The sequence below is a fragment of the Microcaecilia unicolor genome, chromosome 1 (assembly GCF_901765095.1).
Source record: "Microcaecilia unicolor chromosome 1, aMicUni1.1, whole genome shotgun sequence".
Taxonomy (NCBI): Eukaryota; Metazoa; Chordata; class Amphibia; order Gymnophiona; family Siphonopidae; genus Microcaecilia; species Microcaecilia unicolor.
In genome coordinates, this window is record NC_044031.1 from 721,160,284 (window position 1) to 721,184,227 (window position 23,944).

At 42.5% G+C, this 23,944-nt stretch overlaps 1 protein-coding gene across 1 annotated transcript in view; it reads right to left on the minus strand.

Annotated features, from left to right (window-relative positions):
• Positions 1 to 23,944, minus strand: part of ATP8B4 (ATPase phospholipid transporting 8B4 (putative)) — a 467,603-nt gene that overhangs the window by 159,277 nt on the left and 284,382 nt on the right. The window contains exon 9 of the mRNA XM_030189574.1: positions 22,456 to 22,538. Coding sequence (XP_030045434.1) covers positions 22,456 to 22,538 — 83 coding nt within the window. The remainder of the gene's footprint in view (positions 1 to 22,455; positions 22,539 to 23,944) is intronic.

Below are 23,944 nucleotides of genomic sequence, written 5' to 3' on the forward strand. Positions count from 1 at the left end.
CCAACCGTATTTCAAAAATACAGTTGGCTCCGCCCCCTTGCGGAGCCGGCCCCGAAGATGGCCGGCCATCTATTTGGCCGGCGCCGTTCGATTATGCCCCTCAAAGTTACACTGTACTACTACTACTAGTTATCATTTCTATAGCACAACTAGACATACGAGACTAGATTCAGTAAATGGCGCTGAAAAAAAAATCTTGAGGAACTAGTCTATAACTAGCACTCTGAGTTACCCTCTGTTTATAGAATAGCACTTAGCGCCCATTTCCATGCCAAACTTTGGGTGCGAAGATTTACAACAACTGAAACCTGGTATAAATTCTGGAGCACACATTAGGCGCGGATGCCTGACATTCAGTAATACTGCGCACATCTTGAATGAATGCCCCTGGCCTGCCCATGCTCCTCCCATGACCACGACCCCTTCTGAGCTGCACGCTATTTGTGCACGGATCTTTATAGGACAGCGCATAGCAAGACGTGAGCACGAATCCAAACTGTTGCCAATTAATGCCAAAAATTGATTGTTAGCTCCCAATTATGGCACTAATGGCTGGTTAGCCAAGGAAATGTGCGTAAATTTGCATGCTATTTATAGGATCCGGAGAATGAAGTGCTATACACAAAACAAGCATAGGACAGGCCATGCTGAAAGGAGCTTACAATCTATTCAAGACAGACAAACATGTAAGCAGAAGTGTGTATATAAGCTCCTTGTGAAAATCCAAGAAAGTCCACACAGAACAATATCTGCGCATACCTTTTACCCGTGTGCAAAGTTGAACAATTACCCCCTAAAATAATAATAAAACAGGCCTTTAACTAAGCTGCATAAGTGTCTACGCGTGCCCAATGCGTGCCAAATGGAGTTACCACATGGCTGTTGCGGTAATTTCATTTTTGCCATGCGGCTGATATGCGCGGACGAAAAATAATTTGTATTTTCTGCCGCGCATATCAGACGCACACGAAGTGGCATTTGGCACACATAGGTCATTACCCCCGGTTACTGCATGAGACTTTACCGCTAGGTCACTGACTGGCGGTAAGGTGTCAGACCCAAAATGGGCAGCCAGCAATTTTGATTTAGCTGCACGTCCATTTTCGGCAAAAATTTAAAAAGGCCTTTTTTACAGGTGCGCTGAAAAATGATTCTGCGCACGCCCAAAACCTGTGCCTACACTACCATAGGCCATTTTTAAGCACACCTTAGTAAAAGGATCCCAATGCCTTTTCTGCAAGTTAAATGTTGTTTTACCCATGGAAATGGGCTCTTTGATTATTACCTACCCATTCAATAGGTATAAGTATTCACACATGTCAACAAAGTAGGTACATTTACCCACAGGATTTAGAAGGCATTCTTGGGTTGGAGTTAGGTAAGAGAGAAAACTATGTACATTGTTTTTGAATAATCAAAGCTACATTTTTGCTTAGAAGTATCCACATAAAAATTAGGTGCAATTAAATTTCCCCCATTATCCTTGACATTTTGCTAATTACACTCAACAATCATGGCAAGAGCTTCAGTGACATCTGACTAGTGGAGAGGACCAAGGATAACATTTTCAAATTATTTTTCTTATCTAGGTCATAGTTATTTCTTGGACTAAGATTTATGTCTTTCCTGGTGTATCTAGTAAATCATAGAAGACCAGGAAGGAATTTCTTAAAATTTGGCTCTTGGGATAAGTTTCTTTTTGAAGTTTCAACAGAAATGCTTTATTAAATTCCAGGATCATGATTATATATTTCTTGATCCAGCACAATTGGAAGAGGTGAGTGATGTTGAATCATGAATGAATCAGGGTTTGAAGCCATGATTGATTAACATCTGATGTTAGTGAGGACAGACTAGAGAGATTCAAAACATTAGGGATGTCAGGATGGTTTACTTTGACCTGTTTTCTTCCTTTATAAATTTATAGTTTATATTCCTATATTTTTTTGTATTGTTTTTTATTATTGGTTTCAATTAGCAGGAAATATTGCCTTTACCTTCTGTGTTGTATTTTCCTATTAATTTAATGGAACTCTTTCTGGTCAATATTCAGTCAGTAGCAGTCAGCACTTTTTTTTTTACACACTTATCAGCACAGGCAGAATTAGGCCCCTATGTACACTGTGAGGCAATGTGCAGGTACCAGCACTGAATATTGAGGTATGATCAGCCAAGAATGTGCCACCCTAACTTATGTAGGTCCTGGTCAATATTCAGCTGGGACCTGCATAAGGTACTGTGCCAGTCTAACTGCCCACCTGATTTCCTCACCAAGGTCCCCCTCCAATCCACGCCCCCCCAATCTGTCTTTAAAGAAGACTACTCCACATTCTCAAGCTCTACCCCTCTTTCCCAGACCTCCCCAGAACCCCACTTCAATCCTAGGATTTAGTGAGATGGGGCTGGAGCAGTCCAGTTTCTGCTCCTGCCCTGTTGGTTCCGGATCTAAAAATGGCAGTGCCCCTAGTGGTAGTCTTGTGGTACTACCACTAGGGGTCAGACAACATTGTGATGCCTTTGAGTTTGTTGAAAGCTGCCTTGCTATTGGTTGCAGTAATGATCATATGCAAATTAAAGTTCAAAGAAGGAATATAGGTATTGTGAATGTTCACACATGTTGTTTTACTATTTTACATAGTGCAGATAGTGATTACCCTGCTTTACAAAGAGATGCAGAAACATCACCCCAGTGGTCAAATCCCATTGTTGAATGCAAGGCAACAATAAGTCAGGAGATTCCAGCTCCCAGAGAGAATATGGGTCAAAATGATTAGGGTCTCTATATAGGAAAAACATATATGTCCCCTGGATCCCATGGAAAAATAAACTATTATGAGACCAGTAAATCTGAAACCATGTATACGTGAAGCACACTGAGGTAAGAATTGAAATGCCCAATATTGGGACATCCTAAATTCCTCCAATATTTTACAAAAGACTGCTGAATGTGCAGCCAAGTAAGGAGCAATGCCCCAAAAGATGAATTTTGACCATTTAAAGCTCAGCTTCCCCCACAGGGTCTTTGGAGAGGACCAGTAGAACCAGTGTACACATACATTGCTCCTTCTTGCTGTAAAGGCTGCTAGCATTTTCAGTGCATTACCGGCAATAATTTTACAAAGGAGTGACAAAGAAGCTTTGACTCATGAGGAAGTCGTTTCATGCCGAAACACGGCTCTGTGTCGAGTCCTGGTTTAACTTGATGTTCGAATAAAGGCCGACTTTTGTGTTTACCTTTGGAGTCCCCTCTAGGATTGGTTTTGGAAGGTTGTTTGACGTCCCTACTTTGGTGTTTTTGGACTTCTGCTTCTGCGTAGGGGTGTCTCTCCCTTTTTCTTGCTGAAGAATAAACAACCATTCCTGGATTCTGCTACCACTTAACTGTAGGATTAACTTGCATCCGGCATATGCTGTTTTCTTCGATTTGCAAGCTGTTTACATTCTTTCAGAGATCACTGGTTAACATGATGACTCCTACTTTCACTGAACTGTGCCTCTGACTGCTGCTGAAATGTAGGCATTTAGCTAAAGAGCAAGAAAAAGGATTCTCTAAAGGCCTTTAGGAATCTATTGCAAGGGTCCTGTTTTAAATGGGGACATTTTTTTCTTTCTTGTCCCATTCTTCAGCTACAAATTAGTGAGCAAGGGCTTAGAGAAACTGCAAAGCAACAAATCTCAGGTCAAAGAAAGCCTAATTCATTACGGGGCAGAGTTAATAAACCACATTTGCTGTTTAAAATGGGAATTAGCACATGCTAACAGAAACTTAGCGGAGAATGGGTGGCAACACCGGTAACTGGGAAGCAAAGCTAGTGCTGGGCAGACTTCTACGGTCTGTGCCCTGAAAATGGCAAGGGTAAATCAAGGTCAGGTATACATATAAAGTAGCTCATACAATGAGTTTATCTTGTTGGACAGACTGGATGGACCGTACAGGTATTTATCTGCCGTCATCTACTATGTTACATGTATTAATGCCACTCAGAGCTTAGAGCTGTCGATCTAGCTGTTATTTTATTGGTATGGAGCAGCACAGAAATAAAAACATTAAGATGAATTCTGTAAATGGAGACTTCCATTTAGGTGCCCCGATGCCACATGGTATGAGCCTATTTTACAACAGCATCTGGGCACCCAGGCACACACAGAGGGCTAGATTTTATATATGGTGCCTAAAATTTCAGCACCAAAAAAAGCACTATTCTATAAGTCACGCTTAGTTAGATGCGGTTTATAGAATAGCCCTTGCGCCTAACTTTAGGCAAGGCCAGTTGCACCAACTGAAACGTGGTGTAAATGTACAGGCCCAGTTTAGGTGTGTATCCTCGTTATTCTAGAACAACATGCGTTAATTTTAGGAATGTCCCCATTACACCCATGACCCTCAAATTTCCATATCCCCCTTTTCAGACCACGCATAAATTTTAGGCGCAGATCCCGTGCCTAAATTTACACACGTAAATACCAATTAAATCCAATTAGTACTAATATTTCCTTGCTAAATGTCAATTATTGGCACTAATTGGTTAATTATTCAATTAAATTCTGTGCGCAAATTGGGCGCATCCCCAAATTTGCACGCACAATTTTTGGTTAGTTTTATAGAATTAAGGGGAGGGTGTACTGTGTTCTGTAAATTGCATGTATAAGTGGGAGCCCCGCCCATGCCCCTCTCATTTGAATGCCCCTTGCCTTTAAACTCTATCCCCTGGATTCTATATAGAGTGCTTAGATTTAGGTGCCAAAATCGGCAAAGATTCTATAACCCGCATGTAACTTAATTGGCTTAACAAGCTAATGAGCGCTGATAACAGCACTTAACAAGCAATAGTGAGTACTAATTGGCACTGATAAGTTTCTACCCCTCTTGCTATCCCCCATTCTATAAATTTAACTGTAAGCATCATCTGTATGATAAAACTCTAGATTATTATTTATTTATTTATTTGTTACATTTGTACCCCACATTTTCCCACCTATTTGCAGGCTCAATGTGGCTTACATGATACCGGAGCGGTGTTAATAGACTCCGGAGTAAAGCAAATACAGATAATGGTTAAGTTGGGGTAGGAAGGTAGGGACACATGAAGGAACATGTGGTAGGGCCGTATAGAGGATAGTAAGAACAGATGAGATTGTTGGTGATCAATACGAACTGTGGTGGTGTAGTGCTCGTTGGTTGCTAAGCAATATTCTATAACTGATGGGTGTAACTTGCAATGGGGCACAGGGGGCTCCCACTGACACGTGTAAGTTATGTTTATTTACACTTGCTCTAGACATACCGCCCCATATTCAGCGCTATTTAACCGGCCAGAAATGGCTAATTAACTGGCTATCTGCAAATATTCAGTGGGGTATAGCTGGCTAAGTTTTGTGGCCAGATGGAGACATGTAAATAGCAGGCCTATCTTTGGCCACTATGAATTTGGCCGGCCAGCACTGAATATTGACTTAGCCGGCTAAGTTTATAATGGCCAAAAATAAACTGGATGTTCAATGCCAGTCACCAAAAATGTCCCGGCACGGAATATCCGGGTTCACCACCGACCGTGGCAGTTAGCCGGGCTGCCTCCCGTGGTCTGAATATTGGCCCCTTGGTGTAAGTGCCTAAATGCAGACATATACCTCCCAATATTCAAAGCTATTATACAAGCCAGACACAGCCGCTGACCGGTTAAATAGCATATCAGCACCTAACCGCTAATAATCAGCAAGAGATAACCAGTTATCTCTGTTGAATATTGCTGGTTACACCTAGCACATAACCGGCTACATCGCATCAGTGGCGTAGCTACATGGGGCCTGAGGGGGCCTGGGCCCCTGTAGATTTGGCCCTGGCCCCCTGCCGAAGATCCCCTTGAACCCCCCTCCCGCCACCAACCCTCCCCCGCCGTTGCCGCCCGCCCTGCCACCGCATCAGATACCTTGTTTGCTGACGGGGTCCCCGAACCTCACCAGCTGAAGAGAGTCTGCTTCAGCGCCGGAGTAGCACCTTCGTTCAACAAAGTTCCTGGTGCGATCAGCTGCTTCGATGCCTTACGTCCTGCACTGTGCATGTAGTCTCTTCGGCTGGCGAGGTTCGGGGACCCCCGCCAGCAAACAAGGTATCTGATGCAGAGGCAGGGTGGGCGGTGACGGCGGGGGAGGGTTGGTGGCGGGAGGGGGGTTCAAGGGGGTCGTCGGCAGGCTGGCAGGGGGGTCCAATGTGGCGGCAGCTGCTCGGGGAGGGGGCGGCTACACAGTGCCCCCCCCCCCACCTCTGGCCCCCCTCCCAGCGAGGTCTGGCTACGCCCCTGCATTGCATGACTTATTTAGTTAGGTGTCAATATTCAGCTCCTCACCGGATAAGTTTAGCGGTCAAATATGACCGCATAAATAGCTGTCCTATCTTTAACTGTAAAAAAATTAACCGGTTAGCGCTGAATATCGGCATAGCTAATCAAGCTTTTAGTGATTAAAAAAAAACCCCGATATCCAATGTTGGCCACTGGAAATGGTCCGGCATTAAATATCTGGGTTTAATGCCAGTGTTGGACACCGCCGGCTAAATATCAGACCTATAGATACTGACTTATGCTAATGTTCTAAAACGGAATTTGGGTGCCCAGTTACTGAATTGCTCCCTTTGTAGTTTAGGTTAGGACAAGCTTTATGATTTCATCCATAACAGCTAGTGCCAGTCAGCAGTCCACATATATTCAGTGCTGAATAAATGTAAAATATTTAAATGACTGCTGGTGTTTAAAAGAAACACTGACCAAAGGTTTATTAGATCCCTAAGAGTTACAAATTCTAATCCAAAACAAGATGAATCTGAAGGTATCATCTTACCAGATACCTTCAGATACCATCTTATCCTCTTGCAGATTCCAAGCTTCATTTCAAGGGAATTAATATAGCCAAAGCTGCCAGATACCTGATTGAACACACTTTTCTCTCAAGTGGCCTCTCCCAAAATATCTTAATGATTCTGCACTAACAATTCACTGACTCCATAACCAACTGCTATAAAGAGAGGTCATGCCAATTCACTATTCATAAAAATGTCAGCCCCTAACTCTGAGCTCCTAATATAACTTGCTGATGCACTTGTATCACAACTCAGAATGTGACGGTAAATCCATGAACCCTGTCCTTTAGCTTACTTTAGAAATGTTTTTGTCTCATTTGTTTATGTCAAGCTTAGTCAGAAATCTGGATCTGATTTGCAGGAAGGGAATTTTTGCTTAAATTCTGATGCTTACTTTGTGGCATACCACATAATCTTTTAAACTTATTCAAGCCAAGTTGGATAATCACAATAGATTGTAATGTTGCACTGACCTGCTGCTATTCAACTGGAATCTCAAGCATTGAGAAAGGCCACAAGGAAAGGGAGAAGAGACTGCAGATAAGGACAACAGGCCCATCTAATCTGCTCCCCCAGCTGATCTCAGGCTCCTCCTTCACTTCTTCACAGCTAGGGATCCCCTGTGCTTAGCCCATGCTTTCTTTAACTCCATTGTTGTTTGTGTCTCCTCCACCTCTACTGGAAATCAAGTCCATGCATGTGACGCCCATTCTATCAAGAAATATTTTCTGTCGATATTCCTGAGTCTAACTCTTTGAAGTTTCCTAGTAGCTACTCTTCCTTTCTCCTTAACTGCAATATACAACAATATTATTTTATTTATTTATTACATTTGTACCCCGCTCTTTTCCACATACAGCAGGTCCAGTGCGGCTTACATAGTAAAAGAAAGCATCTTACATGGTAAAGAATACAGTAAAAACAAGGAAATGTAGGAACAGTATTATAAATTGTGATGATCATAAATACTTACATTATGAAAGGCATTACAAAGGACATGTGAAAAGAACGTAATGAACTAGAATAGGGAAGGTAGACAAGAATATGATAGGTGAAAGGGAAGTAGAATGGGAGGGAAATGGTAAAGGATGGAGGGAAGAAGATGAGGGATTGAGTATAATATTGGGGTCAGAGTAAGCGTCGACGTCTTAGCAGGAGTATCGTAGGTGATCTGGTGGAATTAAGCTGGTCCATTAGGGTAAACTTGCTTGAAAAAATGGGACTTTAACATTTTCCTCAAAGGTAAATAGTTATTAATAGCTCGGATGGGTCTTGGAAGAGCATTCCAAAGTTGCATCCAGAAACTCCAAAGGTGTCAAGTACAAAACATACTATGCATCCAGAAAGGAGAAACTGGATGCATAGTATGTTTTGTACTTGACACTTTTGCAGTTTGGGAGGTGTAGATTGAGGTATGTTCGCGATGACATTGTTCTATTTCTAATTGGGAGGTCAATCAGGTTGTTCATATAACTGGGGGATTCTCCTGAAATGATCTTATGGATCATTGTATGGACCATGAAGTATATTCTCTCTTTGATGGGGAGCCAGTGAAGCCTTTCTCAAAGGGGTGAGGCGCTTTCAAATCTTGACTTTCCAAATATAAGTCTGGCTGCCGTGTTCTGGGCAGTCTGGAGACTTTTCAGGACTTGGGATTTACATCCAAGGAAAACACTGTTGCAATAATCAACCTGAGTGATGACTGTGGATTGAATCAGGTTCCGGAAAGTGTTCAATGGAAGATAGGATTTCACTCGCTTCAGGATCCACATCATATTAAACATTTTCTTTGTGATCAGCTTAGCGTGGTTATCGAAGGATAGATGACTATCTATTGTAACTCCAAGGATCTGTAAACTATTGGAGATGGGGATGATTACATCTGGGGTATTGAGGATGGCCGGGAGAGATGGGGAGTATTGAGACGAGAGGACTAGGCATTGAGTTTTTTATTTACATAAGTCTGCATATGTATCTAGTTCTGTGTACACCCCTTTTCCACTCTCTTTCATTTCTTTTTTCACTTAATTGTAATTTGCTGTATTATGAACCATTTGATGCACAAGCAAAAGGAGACATATTAAAAACCAACAAACAAATTCTTTACACTGGAAAAGCATTGCTTTTTGTGCATTATTTATACATATTATTAGGAATATCTATCATATCTCCCCTATAATTCCTCTCCTCTAAAGCAGTGTTTCCCAAGTCCATTCTTGAAGTACCCCTTTGCCAGTCAGGTTTTCAGGATATCTACAATGAATATGCATGAAAGAGATTTGCATATAATGGAGGCAGTGACTTGGGGAAACGTTGCTCTAATGTATACATACCTTTGCAGAACTGGAATGTGTATCATATATACCCTGAATCTCCTTTACTCTAGGGTATACATACTTTTATGGTATTAAAATGTCTATCATATCTGGCCTGTATCTCCTCTACTGTAGGGTATACACACCTTCGCAATACTGAAATGGCTATCATATATATCACTACTTATCATTTCTATAGCACTAATAGACATATGCAGCACTGTACATTTGAACATGGAGAGAAAGCCCCTGCTCGACAGAGCTTACAATCTAATCAGGACAGAAAAACAGGACAAATAAGGGAAATACTAAGGTGGGAACGGTAAAACAGACATGGGTACTGAACAAGTGAATAGGGGTTAGGAGTTAAAAGTGGAGTGGAGGAGTGGCCTAGTGGTTAGGGTGGTGGACTTTGGTCCTGAGGAACTGAGTTCAATTCCCAGCACAGGCAGCTCTTTGTGACTCTGGGCAAGTCACTTAACCCTCCATTGCCCCATGTAAGCCGCATTAAGCCTGGCATGAGTGGGAAAGCACGGGGTACAAATGAAACAAAAAAAAAGCAGCCTCATAAAAGTTGGCTTTTAGCCTAGATTTGAAGACGGCCAGAGATGCAGCTTGATGTACTGACTCAGGAAGTCTATTCCAGGTATATGGTGCAGCAACATAAAAGGAATGGAGTTGGCAATGGAGGAGAAGGGTACAGATAAGAGAGATTTACCCACTGAACGGAGTTCCAGGGGAGGAATGTAGGGAGAGAAAAGGATGGAGAGGTACTGAGGAGCTGCAGAGTGAATGCACTTGTAAGTCAATAAGAGGAGTCTGAACTGTGTATGTGGAAACGGATAGGGAACCAATGAAGTGACTTGAAGAGAGGGCTAATATGAGCATAGTGACACTGGCAGAACATAAGTCGTGCAGTAGAATTTTGAACAGATTTAAGGGGAGACCTGTGAGAAGCAAGCTGCAACAGTCTAAGCGAAAAGTGATAACAGTGTGGGAAAGGGTTCTGGTAGTGTGCTCAGAAAGGAAAGGACGAATTTTGGTGATATTATAGAGAAAGAAATGACAGGTTTTAGCAGTCTGTTTAATATGTGCAAAGAAGGAGAAAAAGGAGTCGAAGATGACCCCAAGGTTATGAGCTGATGAGACAGGGAGGATAAGAGTGTTATCCACAGAGACAGAGAATGGGGGAAGAGGAGAGGTGGGTTTAGGGAGAAAGATAAGAAGCTCAGTTTTGGTCATGTTTAGTTTCAGATGGCGGTGAGACATCCAGGCAGCAATGTCAGACTGGCAGTCTGATGCTTGGGCCTGGATTTCGGCTGAAATTTCTGGTGTGGAGAGGTAGATTTGGGAGACATCAGCATAAAGGTGATACTGAAAACCATGGGATAAGATCAGAGCACCAAGGGAATAAGACTAAATGGAGGGAAGAAGAGGTCCCAAGACAGAGCCCTGAGGTACACCAACTAACAGTAGGATAGAAGTGGAGGAGGATCCACCAGAGTATACATTAAAGCGTGACGGGAGAGAGAAGAAGAAAACCAGGATATAACAGAGCCCTGAAATCCAAGAGAGGACAGTGTATCAAGGAGTAGGCGGTGATCAACAGTGTCAAAAGCAGCAGATACACAAAGGAGTGGAGGAGTGAGTCAGGAGTGTATGCTGAAACGGAAGTCGTTTACAGCTGAACCCGTGTCTGCGGTGCTACTCCTAAACCCTTAAGAGTTACCAGCTTGGAGTTTTTGGCTCCCGTGGAGGTTGCATTGAATGTCATCTGGAGGGTGCTCCAGGACCTGACGGTGGTAGAGAATGACTTTGCTTCAGATATAGTTTTGTTAATGAGCCACATGGATAATCTAATCGAATCCTTTGAGAATATACAGCAAATGAAGTTCTACTGAAGTAGGAAACAGTTACGATTTGAAAATGATAAAAGACCAGAAAAATCTGAACAAAATGAATATTGTTACAGATGATTAATATCGAGATTGTTGTTTTCCCAGAGTTCCGGGTATGACTCCTAATGTTTTTTTTTTCCTCTGAAATGATTCCTCTTAATATATTAATTCAAAAGGAGTGAAGCCTGTGAAACTGGGATTACTTTAATCAGTGGGAATTGGATTGCAGATTCAAGGGTTTGTATTGTTAAACAATTTCTGGTTTTAAAAGGGGGGAAAAATGAAATCAGGTGTATTACTTTCACTAATATTGGACAATAAGTATGTTTCAAATGAAATTGATGGACAATGCACTGTTATGGTCTTGAAGAAACCAACCAAATGATCAATGTGGAATAATGATTTAGATAAATAATAACTGGGGATAATCGGGTTAATACCACGTTTTCTTTGTTTGCTGTTGTTTAAATTGATCTCCTTGTCTTGTTTCACTCTCCCTATTTATTTTGTGATCTAAGAAAGAGAAAGACTGTATAAAATCCATTTATCTTGTTGAGATTGTTTTCTTCTAATATTGTTTTAATGTACAATCATCTCTGTTTTACTGTTTTGCAAGTGATCCTTGTAAAATGAAAAAATTATAAATAAATGATTTAAAAAAAAAAGCAGCAGATAGATCAAGAAGGATGAGGATAGAATAGAGATCTTTGGATCTGGCCAGGAACAGGTCATTGCAGACTTTAGCAAGGGCTGTTTCAGCTGAATGAAGAGGGTGAAAGCCAGATTGAAGTAGATCAAGAATAGCTTGAGATGAAAGAAAGTCAAGACAACGGCGATGAACAGCACTTTCAAGTAGCTTGGATAGGAAAGGGAGGAGGGAGATGGGGCAATAGTTGGAAGGTGGGGTCTAAAGTAGGTTTTTTGATAAGTGGTGTAACTACAGCATGTTTGAAGGGATCAGGAACAGTTGACAGATAGAAAGGATAACAGTAGAAGAGACAGTGCTAAGTAGATGGGTGGGAATATGATCAGAGGAACAGGTTGTCAGTCTGGAGGAGGAAAGAAGATGTGCAGTTTCCTCCAGTGATTTCAGAAAAGGAAGAAAAGGGCGCAGGGGTTAAAGAAGGGTTGAGAGAATGGACTGGGTAAAGGGGAGGTGGAGGTGACTTGGTTGAGAACTCAAGGAAATTCTTGTTAGCCTTATCATGAAAGTACTCAACCAGAGTCTAGGGAGAAAGTGAAGAGGGGGTTGGAGGTAAAGACACTTTGAGGAGAGAGTTCAGTGTGGCAAAGAGACGTCGAGGGTTTGAGCTAAGAAAGTTTGTCAACTGGATGTAGTAGTCCTGTTTGGCATGTGAAAGAACAGACTGGAAGGAGGTCAGCAAGAATTTGAAATGTATAAAGTCAGCAAGGGCACGAGATTTCAGCCAAAGACATTCAGCAGATCAGGCACAGGAACATAGATAGAGGATTCTAGAGGTCAGCCAAGGCTGGGGTTTGGTACGCCTTACAGAATGGGGAATGGGAGGAGCGAGACTATCCAGAGCAGAGGAGAAAATAGTGTTATAGGAAGAGACAACCTCATTGACTGACTTGGATGACATAGTGATTGAGAAGAGGATAGAAACACTGGAGGATAGAGTGGAAGAGCCAATATCTTGAAGATTCCTAAATGTAGTGGTGGAGATTGGACAGGACTAGGGGGAGTGTGGGGAGGGTGTTTAAATGTGAAAGTTATCAGAAGATGGTCAGAGAGGGGCGATAGAGCAGTTGGAGAAGAAGATAAATCAAGATAGCGGCTATTCTAGTGAGTAGGGGTAGAGGAGCACTGTTGAAGATTGAAAGAGGATGTTAAAAAGAGAAACAGAAGCACAAGAGTCAGAGGGATCATAAGCATAAATGTTAAAATCCCCAAGAATGAGTGAAGGACATGAAGGTTCAAGGAAGAAGGAAACCCAGGAGTCAGTGAGAAAAGAAGAAAGGGACTTATCAGGGGGTTGATATCTCCTCTCCTCCAGGGTATACATACCTTTGCGGTACTGAAATGTCTATCATATATACCCTGTATTTCCTCTCCTCTAGAGTATACATACCTTTGCAGAACTGGCAGTAGAAATTATTTTTTTAATTTTTACCACGTGTGATGTTTCCAGCAGTAATCAGAAGTTAGCAGACGCTGAACAGTTACTGCATATGTAGCTCGTGAGCTCTTACCGCTAGATCAATGGGTAACAGTAAGGGCTCAGGCCGTAAATAGGTGCATGCTAGTTTTAATTTTAGTGCACTCCCATTTCCTAGCCCATTAAAATAATGCCCCTTTTCTCAGATGCGGTAAAAAATGGCCTGGCACATGCCAGAAACATGTGCCCACCCTACCACAGGCCACTTTTTACCATGGCTAAGTAGAAGGACCCATGAGGCAATACGACAGTGCCCAAGAGCCCACAACACTAGGGAACCTACTCTCCCCTAGCTTCCATCTATTTTAATCATGTTTGATGGTTAGGGGCATGGAGAGTGCAGTGCAGTTAACATGCTGCACTTACTGCAAGATAATCAACTGACACGCTGTTAACGCCAGTAGTGTAGCCACAGGTGGGCCCGGATGAGCCAGGGCCCACCCACTTTGGACTCAGGCCCACCCAAAATTGTGACACTCTTGCTATGGCTGGTGGGGATCCCCAAACTTTGCCAGCTGAAGGTTTTCTCTCCTTGGGCACCAGCGCTCTTCCAAATGTCAGCCAGCGGCATTTGCCTGGAGACCGGCCCTTCTGCACATGCTCAGTTTTCACACATGCATAAGCACTGAGCATGCACAACAAGCTGGTAGCAGCATCAGTTTGAGGCAAGTGCTGCCAGCTGCCGTTTGGAAGAGTGCTGGCTGCTCAAGGAGGAGGAGGAAATCTTCAGGAAGCAGGGTTTGGGGATCCCCGCCTGCTCAAGTATTTAATATTTGGGGTCTGTGGGCAGGGAAGGGTGGAGAGAGGAGCAAACCAGAGGGGCATTGGGGGGGGTGAATTCCATGCCCACCCACCTTGGGCTCAGGCCCACCCAAATTTGACCATCTGGCTACACCCCTGGTTAACGCAGAGCCACTTATCACTTCCTAAATAGGAGGTGGTTAATGTCTTTGAACTAACATCAACTGGAGTACATGTGCTAATGCTAATTTGAGTTATGTTCAGGAAAATGTTGGACAACCCTCTCCCTCAAAAGTTGCCATGTTAGATTTGCAGCTACTGTTTGTGTTATGCCACGGGAACTAATGCAATTTTTACTCAATTTATTACTATCTCCAGCACAACACAGAAGTGCTGAAGCTTCCTTTTTTATTTTTTTACTGAGATGTACAGAAACAATATCTAGGATTGGCAAGAGAAGTAAGCCAGCCTCACCTTTAACACCTTGCTGACTCTCTGGAAGAACACATACCTGTTATTTATTTATTTATTGATTGATTGATTGATTGATTAGGATTTATTTACCGCCTTTTTGAAGGAATTTGCTCAAGGCAGTGTACAGTAAGAATAGATCAAACATGGGCAATAGACAATTACAGCAGTAAAAATATTCAAATAACAATCCTTCTGTAACACCAAATGTCTATTCTCTTCTCATTTCCATTATCCATGATGTATTATAAGCCACATTGCGTCTGCAAAGAGGTGGGAAAATGTGGGCTACAAATGCAATTAAAAAAAAAAAGTATGGCATAGTACACTACTTACGTCAACACAGTACGTAATAGAACATTTTAATTGAAAGTGAAGGGTAAAGCAAAGGTGGCACATATAGACTGGTCAGAGAGTAAGAAGAGGCACTGTACCGACTTTTCCAAGATGGCGCTGTGAATAGATGCACCTGTGTTTGCTCCTGGAGGCTGCTGTGTTTGTGAGTTTCTCTCGGTGCCTCTGTAGCCTCGTTAACCATAGGGAAGCGGAGGGGGAAGGTAAAGGAATTTCCCTCGGTTCCTGTGACCTCCTCGACGATGAAACAAACAACCCTGCAATTTCCCAGGCAGCAACCGGGTCCTCAGGGAACTTCGACCCCCACTGCAGCTCTCGGCCCTTCGGAGTCGATTGAGAGTGGAAACGGGGCTTCCTTGAGCCCTGTGGAGCGAATTGCACCTTCCCAGCCTGGAAGAGAGTTGCTGGCTGTTCAAACAGAGACAGACGCCGAAGTGGCTCAGCTGGTCCTGTCTGAGGGTGTGACTGCAGCAACGGAGATAGATTCTCAACTTCGGGAAACATTACTACAACAGGCTTCAAAGGTATTGCCTCAAGCTATTGTTTCCAAGTTAGCTCGGGCTGATAGTCTACCTCAATCTCCTCCTGTGGCTAGTGGAGTGATTAGACCAGCAATTGTGACGCTGGAGTCACTATGGGACATGGTTTACAATATCCAAACCTCTATGCAAACTCCTTTAAAGCAGAATTCTTCTGATATTGAAGTTCTTTCTGAGGCTGCCCTGCTTCAAGCACAAGTGACTGCACAGCAAACCCAGAAATTGGAACGTGTGGATATCAAAATTCAAGAAATGGGATCTATAGAAACAGCTTTGGTTAAAGACAATAATTTCCTACATAAACGACTTGAATACCTTGAAAATCAGACTAAAAGGCTTAACCTTAGGTTTCTTAATTTTCCCAAATCGACGTTAATTTCTCCTTTGGAGATGGTTAGAAAATATTTGGTGGACATCCTGGGAATGGACAAAGACTCACTCCCTCCCATTACACGGGCTTATTACATCGGGAGTACTGGAGTGGGGGTGGGAAACCCCCCCCCCCCCCGTAATAGGGGAGGGAATGAATCTTACCTCATTCCTAGAAAGCTCATTAGAAATAGTTACTCAGAGGTTAACTCTGCTTGCCACTTTCGCGTTGGAGCCTGATAGGAATGCCGTACTACGGCTTTCGTTGAGACACTTAGAAAATCTGTTTTGGGGCTCAAAGGTCCGTATCTTTCCAGATCTCTCACGGCCTACACAGATGAGACGAAGGGCCTTTTTGGAACTTCGCCCCAGGGTGGTGGCATTGGGAGCAAATTTTGTTTTGCGATTTCCTTGTTTTTGTAATGTGATGCTTGAGGGTAAACATTTTCAGTTTGTAGATCCAAAACAGTTGAAAGAGTTTATTGATGCAAGAGTTGATGTGAATATAGTAAACCTTCCCTAATCAGCAGGCTGGGGTCTGAACCAGAGGAAGCATCTATTGATTATTAATTTTTGTATTTTTTTTTCTTTTTTAATTTCCTTAATCTTGGAATCAAATTTCTTTAACTTGTGGACAAATGGGCTGTAAAGATATATACTTATCATTTTTGTTTCCTAATGTTAAATAATGCCGATTGCATATTCACTTTATGTGGTGATATATTAGAAAATTTTAATAAATAAAAAATAAAATAAAAAAAAAAGAGAGTAAGAAGAGTTAGAAAGTAAGGTGATTAATTACATTTATTTATTTATTTATTTATTTATTTATTTATTTATTTATTTATTTATGGCATTTATATCCCACATTAGTCCCACCCATGGACAGGCTCAATGTGGCGTACAATAGACTAATAAATAACAATATTACAAAATGCAGTAATTAGAGGTGTAATAGGGAAAGAGGAGCAGCAGGAGGGAGCGGGAGAGAGGGGAAGGTGACAAGTTGACGCTGTGGCAGCCGAGGTTCAGAAGGATGAGGCACCAGGAGGGCTCACGGCATATGCTTTATCGAAAAGGAAGGTCTTGAGCCGCTTCTTAAAGGTCGGGTGATCAGTGGTGAATTTGACCACTTGGGGCAGCCCATTCCAGAATTGAGTGCTAAGATAAGAAAAAGAGGAAGCATACACAGACTTATACCTTAGGCCACTGAAAACTGGATAGTGAAGATTGAGATACGAGCGGGTTGACTTGCAGGAGTTCCTGGGTGGCAAGTTAATGAGAGCGTCCATGTAAGCAGGAGCATCTCCATAGATGATTTTGTGCACCAATGCGCAGATCTTGAAAACGATACGGTCCTTCACAGGAAGCCAGTGCAACCTCTCACGTAGTGGGCTTGAACAATCAAATCTCGATGTACCGAAGATGAGTCAAGCAGCCGTGTTCTGAGCAGTTTGCAGTTTTTTTAGTAACATGGATGTGCATCCCCTGTAGATACTGTTGCAGTAATCGAGACGACTTATAACTAGGGACTGAACTAGGCTGCGGAAAACCTCTCTAGGGAAATAAGGCTGGATACGCTTAAGCTTCCAAAGTGTGAAGAACATTTGCTTGACCACAGAATTCACATGCTGCTCCAGTGTCAAAGATCTATCAATTATGACTCCCAAGATTTTTAGGGACTCCGAAATAGGCAGGACGAGCTCAGGAGTGATTAGTGTAGGAGGCCTAAGTTTGTTAAAGCGAGAGGAGAGAACCAAGCAATGTGTTTTCTCGGCGTTGATTTTGAATTGAAACGAGTTGGCCCAGTCTAGCATGGTGCTAAAGCCTTGTCGGGTCTTACTAGTTATTTCATTTGGGTCTTTTTCAAAAGGGATGAAGATAGTGATGTCATCTGCATAGATAAATGGGTTAAGTTCCAGTTTGGAAAGAGCCGCTGCCAAGGGAATCAATATCATGTTGAAGAGGGTTGGTGATAGTGGGGAACCGTGTGGCACTTCACAGTCTGCTTTCCAGTGAGGTGATGAGGTAGAGTTGGCATGTACTTGGTAAGTTCTTGATGTAAGAAAGCCACTCAGCCAGGCCAGTACATTTTCACAGGCACCGAAATAATCTAGGAGCCGCAGCAGGATGCCATGGTGCACCATGTCGAAGGCACTAGAAATGTCAAACTGTACGAGCAAAATACTTTTCCCTACTGATATTTCCCTCCTGAAGTTGGACAAAAGAGTGACGAGGACAGTCTCAGTACTGTGGAGCGGCTGGAAACCCGATTGCGAGGAATGCAGAATATTGAACTTGTCCACGTGCTCACCAAGTTGTTTATTCACAAAGCTCTCCATGAGTTTCTCAAAAAGGGGGATGGAAGCTATTGGCCGGTAGTTGGAAAGATCACTACTCTTTTTCTTGGTATCTTTGGGCACTGGGGTTAGTAAGATGTTACCATAATTTACAGGGAACTTGCCATTACTTAGCATATAGTTGAGATGCTGCATCAGGTCAACCAGGAAACAGGCAGGAGCGCATTGGAGTAAATAATTGGGGCACACGTCCAGCCTGCAATACTTCCTGACAAATCTACGGAGCTCAAGCTTAACAGAATCTACAGATAAGGGTGAAAAGCTGGAGAACAGACGGTCTACTGGTTGCTCAGCAGGCCCTGGATCCAAGCCACTAATAAAATCACTGATGCTGGGATTGTTCAATGGAAGGGAGCTCTGCAGCTTGATGATTTTGTCTTGGAAAAATTTGGCTAAATCTGCAGCTGGAGGAGTGCCTCTCGTTCTACCTCCTTCGCATCTCCGGAAAAGGTTTGTTTGCGGATTAATACTTTTCAAATATTTGAACGTCTGTATCATATCACCCCTGTTTCTCCTTTCTTCCAGAGTATATATGTTCAGGTCAGCAAGTCTCTCCTCATATGTCTTGTAACGCAAATCCCTTACCATTCTCGTAGATTTTCTTTGCACCGCTTCAATTCTTTTTACATCCTTCGCAAGGTACGGCCTCCAAAACTGAACACAATACTCTAGGTGGGGCCTCACCAACGACTTATACAGGGGCATCATCACCTCCTTTCTTCTGCTGGTCACACCTCTCTCTATACAGCCTAACAACCTTCTAGCTATGGCCACCACCTTGTCACACTGTTTCGTCGCCTTCAGATCCTCAGATACTATCACCCCAAGATCCCTCTCCCCGTCCTTTCCTATCAGGCTCTCCCCGCCTAACAAATACGTCTCCCGAGGATTACTATTCCCTAAGTGCATTATGTACACATCAAAGCTGCCTATGGGCTTTCTGTGAAGGTCCATGGTTTAGCAACATATTATTTAAAGAGAAATACCCTGCAGAGTTTCCCTTTGAAAATTCAGGGTCAGTATAAAAGGACATTGCAAGTGCTTTACAGTAGGTGCAAACCATATACTGGAACTGCACAATAAAAACTCTGCACAAAGGGGGAAATTCTGTAAAAGGCACTCAAAGTTAGGCACCGGATTGATGCGCTAAGTGCGGAACTGTCTTTATTACTATCTTAAGTCATTTTCACACCTAACTTTAGGCAGGAGCATTTATACTTGCCACAGGCTGATGTAAATGCTCGTACCTACCGACTGTCACTTGGGTGAGAAAATGGAAGAATTCTGTAACTCCGCACCTAAATTCTGGAACGCCCATGACTTGCCAATGCCCCTCCCTTTGCCACACACCATTTGGAGTTGCACATGAGATAAATTAGATGCATAGGTTATAGAATAGGGGTGCAGACCAGATACGTGTGCAACCAGTAATTAGTGCTAATTAGCACTTGTTAAGGTCGATTATTGATTGTTATCACCAATTTAGCCAATGTAAGCGTGTATCTACGATCTGCACCCAAAAAACCCCACCTAACTTTGGGTGGTCTATACAGAATTTGGAGGACACTGTACATCCCTTCTTCCTCATCTGCTATGGCGAACAGTAAGTGAATGAAGGGAAGGCAATATTCAGACTGGAGAATTAACCCAAGAAGCTGCTGAGTTACCCTGCAAAATTCCTTTGAAAACCTATGCACCCATAGTAATTCATCGCTTATCTTAAGGAGCTAACACAGTTTACCAAGGAGACAGCACATCTCGAAGCCTCTGTAATGTGTCAGATCCACTAATCCAAACACTGAAGGCAGCTTTACGCTCAACATTTGCACAATCAGAGAACTGGGAGTGCTGATTCAGCAAATATGAATGCACAGTGCCCCTTAAGAGATTTCTTCCTAGATCAAGCCCCATGAGCAACATTTAATAAACATTTACCTAAACAATGATCTTTTTTTTTTCCTGCTTTTCATCAGCAGGATACATGAGGTGCGTCAGAAAACTGCAAGAGATTTTTGCCTCCACTTGTCTCGACCACAAAATCTATTCCTGGAATAGAACTGAGCATTTAACAGGCAAGCGGATTACATAAACCTGTCACAGATAATGTGAAACAGAGCAAAGCACAGAATAAAGATGGAAAATGTGGGCAGAGACTCTAAAGGACACCTGCCACACTTTTTTAATACTGGGGATAAAATGTCCATCTTGTCTACTGTATATATTTTTAGAGTTTCCTTAATAGGAAGAATTCCTCAAAGCCTGTAAAACCAAAATTAAAATCTAAAAAGGAATACTGCCTTCATATAAATATTTGACATTGAATTAGCACTATTTACATTGCTGCAGTTTAAGGACGATATAAATTATTTACACTAAATTATCCTTTCTCTTTTATTAGCCCAACGGCATTTTCAAGAAGAAAAATTATCTTTTTTTTTTAAAGATACAAGATCATTAATAAATCTCTTGCTTTGGAAAACTATTGCACAAAGCAGATCACCAAAATGCTTTCCTAGTCCAGACACCCTTCCAAAGCCCTATTATAGCTATCGCCTGAAAAAGCCTTAAAACACTGACTTTGGAGAGACAGAACCAGGCTGAAATCCTTTCCCTGAAACCTTTAGTTAGTTAAAATATGCACTAGACAGCAATAAATTCCATGTCATGTCTAAACAAAAGTCAGAAGAAAGCCTTTTCAAGCCACAACACTAAAAGGGCATTAGGTTTTCCTGAAAGTCATCCCAAATTATATCAGACTACTCGGAGTTTTTTCAGTTCACAAAATTTTTAATAATTATTTTTACAAAGAGCAGAGTACTATTAGTTAAAAAAAAAGGCCATGATTGATCAACCAAACTTTGGCACAATGCACCTATCAAATGACAAGTATGCAGGTTGACTTTATATTTGATAAGAAAAGCAAGGGGGTAATGGTGCTGCTAGAATTTACCAACCTCCCAGGTCAGTGTAACTATGCTAAGAATACAGTTCAGCTAAAAGCATGGCTCATTTCTTGTCTGATGCACTCCACAATGTGTTTCGACTTGCAATAGGGACGTCTTTGTGTCTGGGAAGCTAAAACTGGAATACTCTTCATGAGTCCAGCTTAAACCCAGGGTGACTAAAATATTTGAAAGGAAACAAAAACGGTAACGGAATTCAAACATGAGTGGGATAAACATAAAGGAATCCTGCTCAGAAGGAATGGATCCTAAAGAGCTTAGACGAGATTGGGTGGCAAAGCCGGTGGCGGGACACGGAGATGGTGCTGGACAGACTTATACGGTCTGTGCCAGAGCCGGTGGTGGGAGGCGGGACTGGTGGTTTGGAGGCGGGGATAGTGCTGGGCAGACTTATACAGTCTGTGCCCTGAAAAGGACAGGTACAAATCAAGGTAAGGTATACACAAAAAGTAGCACATGTGAGTTTATCTTGTTGGGCAGACTGGATGGACCGTGCAGGTCTTTTTCTGCCGTCATCTACTATGTTACTATGTTACTATATGTATTAATCCGCAAACAAACCTTTTCTGGAGACGGGGAGGTGGTAGAACTAGAGGACATGAATTGAGGTTGAAGGGAGGCAGACTCAGGAGTAATGTCAGGAAGTATTTTTTCATGGAAAGGGTGTTAGATACATGGAATGCCCTCCTGTGGGAGGTGGTGGAGATGAAAACGGTAATGGAATTCAAACATGCGTGGGATAAACACAAAGGAATCCTGTTTAGAAGGAATGGATCTACGGAATCTTAGTGGACACTGGGTGGCAACGCCAGTAATTGGGAAGCAAAACCAGTGCCGGGCAGACTTCTACGGTCTACGTCCCGATCGTAACTGAATAGATATGGATGGGCTGGAGTGTAAATTTTAAGGGGCTTCGATGTTAGCTTCGGAACTTTTAGTACAAGAACAGTGCTGGGCAGACTTTTACGGTCTGTGCCCTGGGAAAGGCAAGGACAAATCAAACTCGGGTATACATATAAAGTATTACATACCATGTAAAATGAGTTTATCTTGTTGGGCAGACTGGATGGACTGTTCAGGTCTTTATGTGCCGTCATTTACTATGTTACTATATCACAGTCTGTAGTCCCCTGTACCAAACCTTAGCCTGCTCTGCTGATGATCACATTGAAACTTTAGGCTAAGGAATCTATTTGGTAATGGCAGCAAGTGGATCAAAACAGACATTGTTACTGTTCCCTCCCGTCCAACCACCTGGCACCCCTCTCCTTCCTCCCCCCCCCCCCCCCCCCCACTTCATTGCCTCTTCTCGCCCTTCATCGTTCCATTTCTTTCTTACTTATTTGCATTTCTAGTCTCTTAATTTGGCATGCCTACACAACAGCCACCACTACGTTTTGTCCAGCACTTACCATCAAACTCTGCAAGTCTGCTGATGTCTGCTCCAAGATCGGTAGTGACTGGTAAAGCCTGACGCACTTTCAGGTTAGTCTCCCTGTAAAATCAATTACAGACATCTCACTTATAAAAGCAGACATCTTTTTTTTTCTGACATATACTAATGATATATGTTGGTCCTTTAAGGTAGCTACAATATGTAGATTTGCAGTGAGTTGGAGAATAAAAGGACACGTGCTTTCCCAAACATTGGTATTTTTTATTACATGGGGAAGTTTTTAAAAAATTTTAATCCTATGACTGGAGTGCTGAGTTAAAATAAGCCCTGGACAAGACCCTACTATTGACAAAGGCAACGTTCCATTTAGAAAGATAAAAATCCTGGCTTTCCAATGGTTAGAATTCCAGTTCATTGATGTAATGAATATTTCCAGAAATAAGAGTTTCTACACTGAACATTTTGTTTTGTTTCAAGGGACTTAGCACCTATGGGGTTAAATCACAGAGTTAGCAAGGCTCTGAAAAATGCTGGCTGCAGCCTCTCTTGTTCACTCTTAACTCCTCCTCTGGCATTTGTCAAAAACCATCCCATGTCTCAAAAGCACTCACTTACCCACCCTTCTGGCCTCCCCCCCCCCCCCCCATCCCAGGGGTAGGGTGCAAAGACCTAGATCTGGCTTGTAGACTTCGGAGAGGCTTTCCAAGTTCTCTCTTGCAATAAATAAATGTACCTCACATATCATTTTCTCCTGCTCTACCTCCTATGTGAATGTGTTGCGCCTAAGATTTCTAAACACGAGCTTTGAGTAATTTGTAAAAGGAAAGAGTTAACATCTACAAACCACGAGCAACGTGTCTTCCCAGAAATACTGAAAGATTTGTGCTGGTTGCTAATGTTATAAACTAAGAAGAGGGAACACCAGGGCATGTCTAGATGAAATATGCTTGGATGTCTTTAGAACCAAATAGTCTGTGTAAACATGCTCTTATGTTGATGAATATTGAAATGTGCAACAGAAACAAAATCCTGCCCAATTTTTATTAAAGTTCACAATCTGATCCCATGAAATGTAAGAATTCAGCTCTGCTCCAATGGTGTTCTATAGTCCTTCCTTCCTCCTCCTGAGTGGTAGAAAGACATGGCAACCCAATGTGTGCTAGACAAGATTAAAACAGAGTAGAGGACTAGACATCAAAATATTCAGGGTAAATAAACGGTGCTGGTGGGATTTAAACCCAAGCCTTTGGGTTATACAGCTCGAAGCTCTAAGCATTTATGCTAGTGGTGTTTTCCTATCTGAAACAGGCTTTTTTATTGGTGAGCCATTGTGGAGTGGAGGAGTGGCCTAGTGGTTAGAGCACTGGTCTTGACATCCAGCAGTACCTGGTTCAAATCCCACTGCTGCTCCTTGTGATCTTAGGCAAGTCACTTATACCCTCCATTGCATCAGGTACAAACTTAGATTGTGAGCCCTCCAGGGATAGCAACATACCCAGCATACC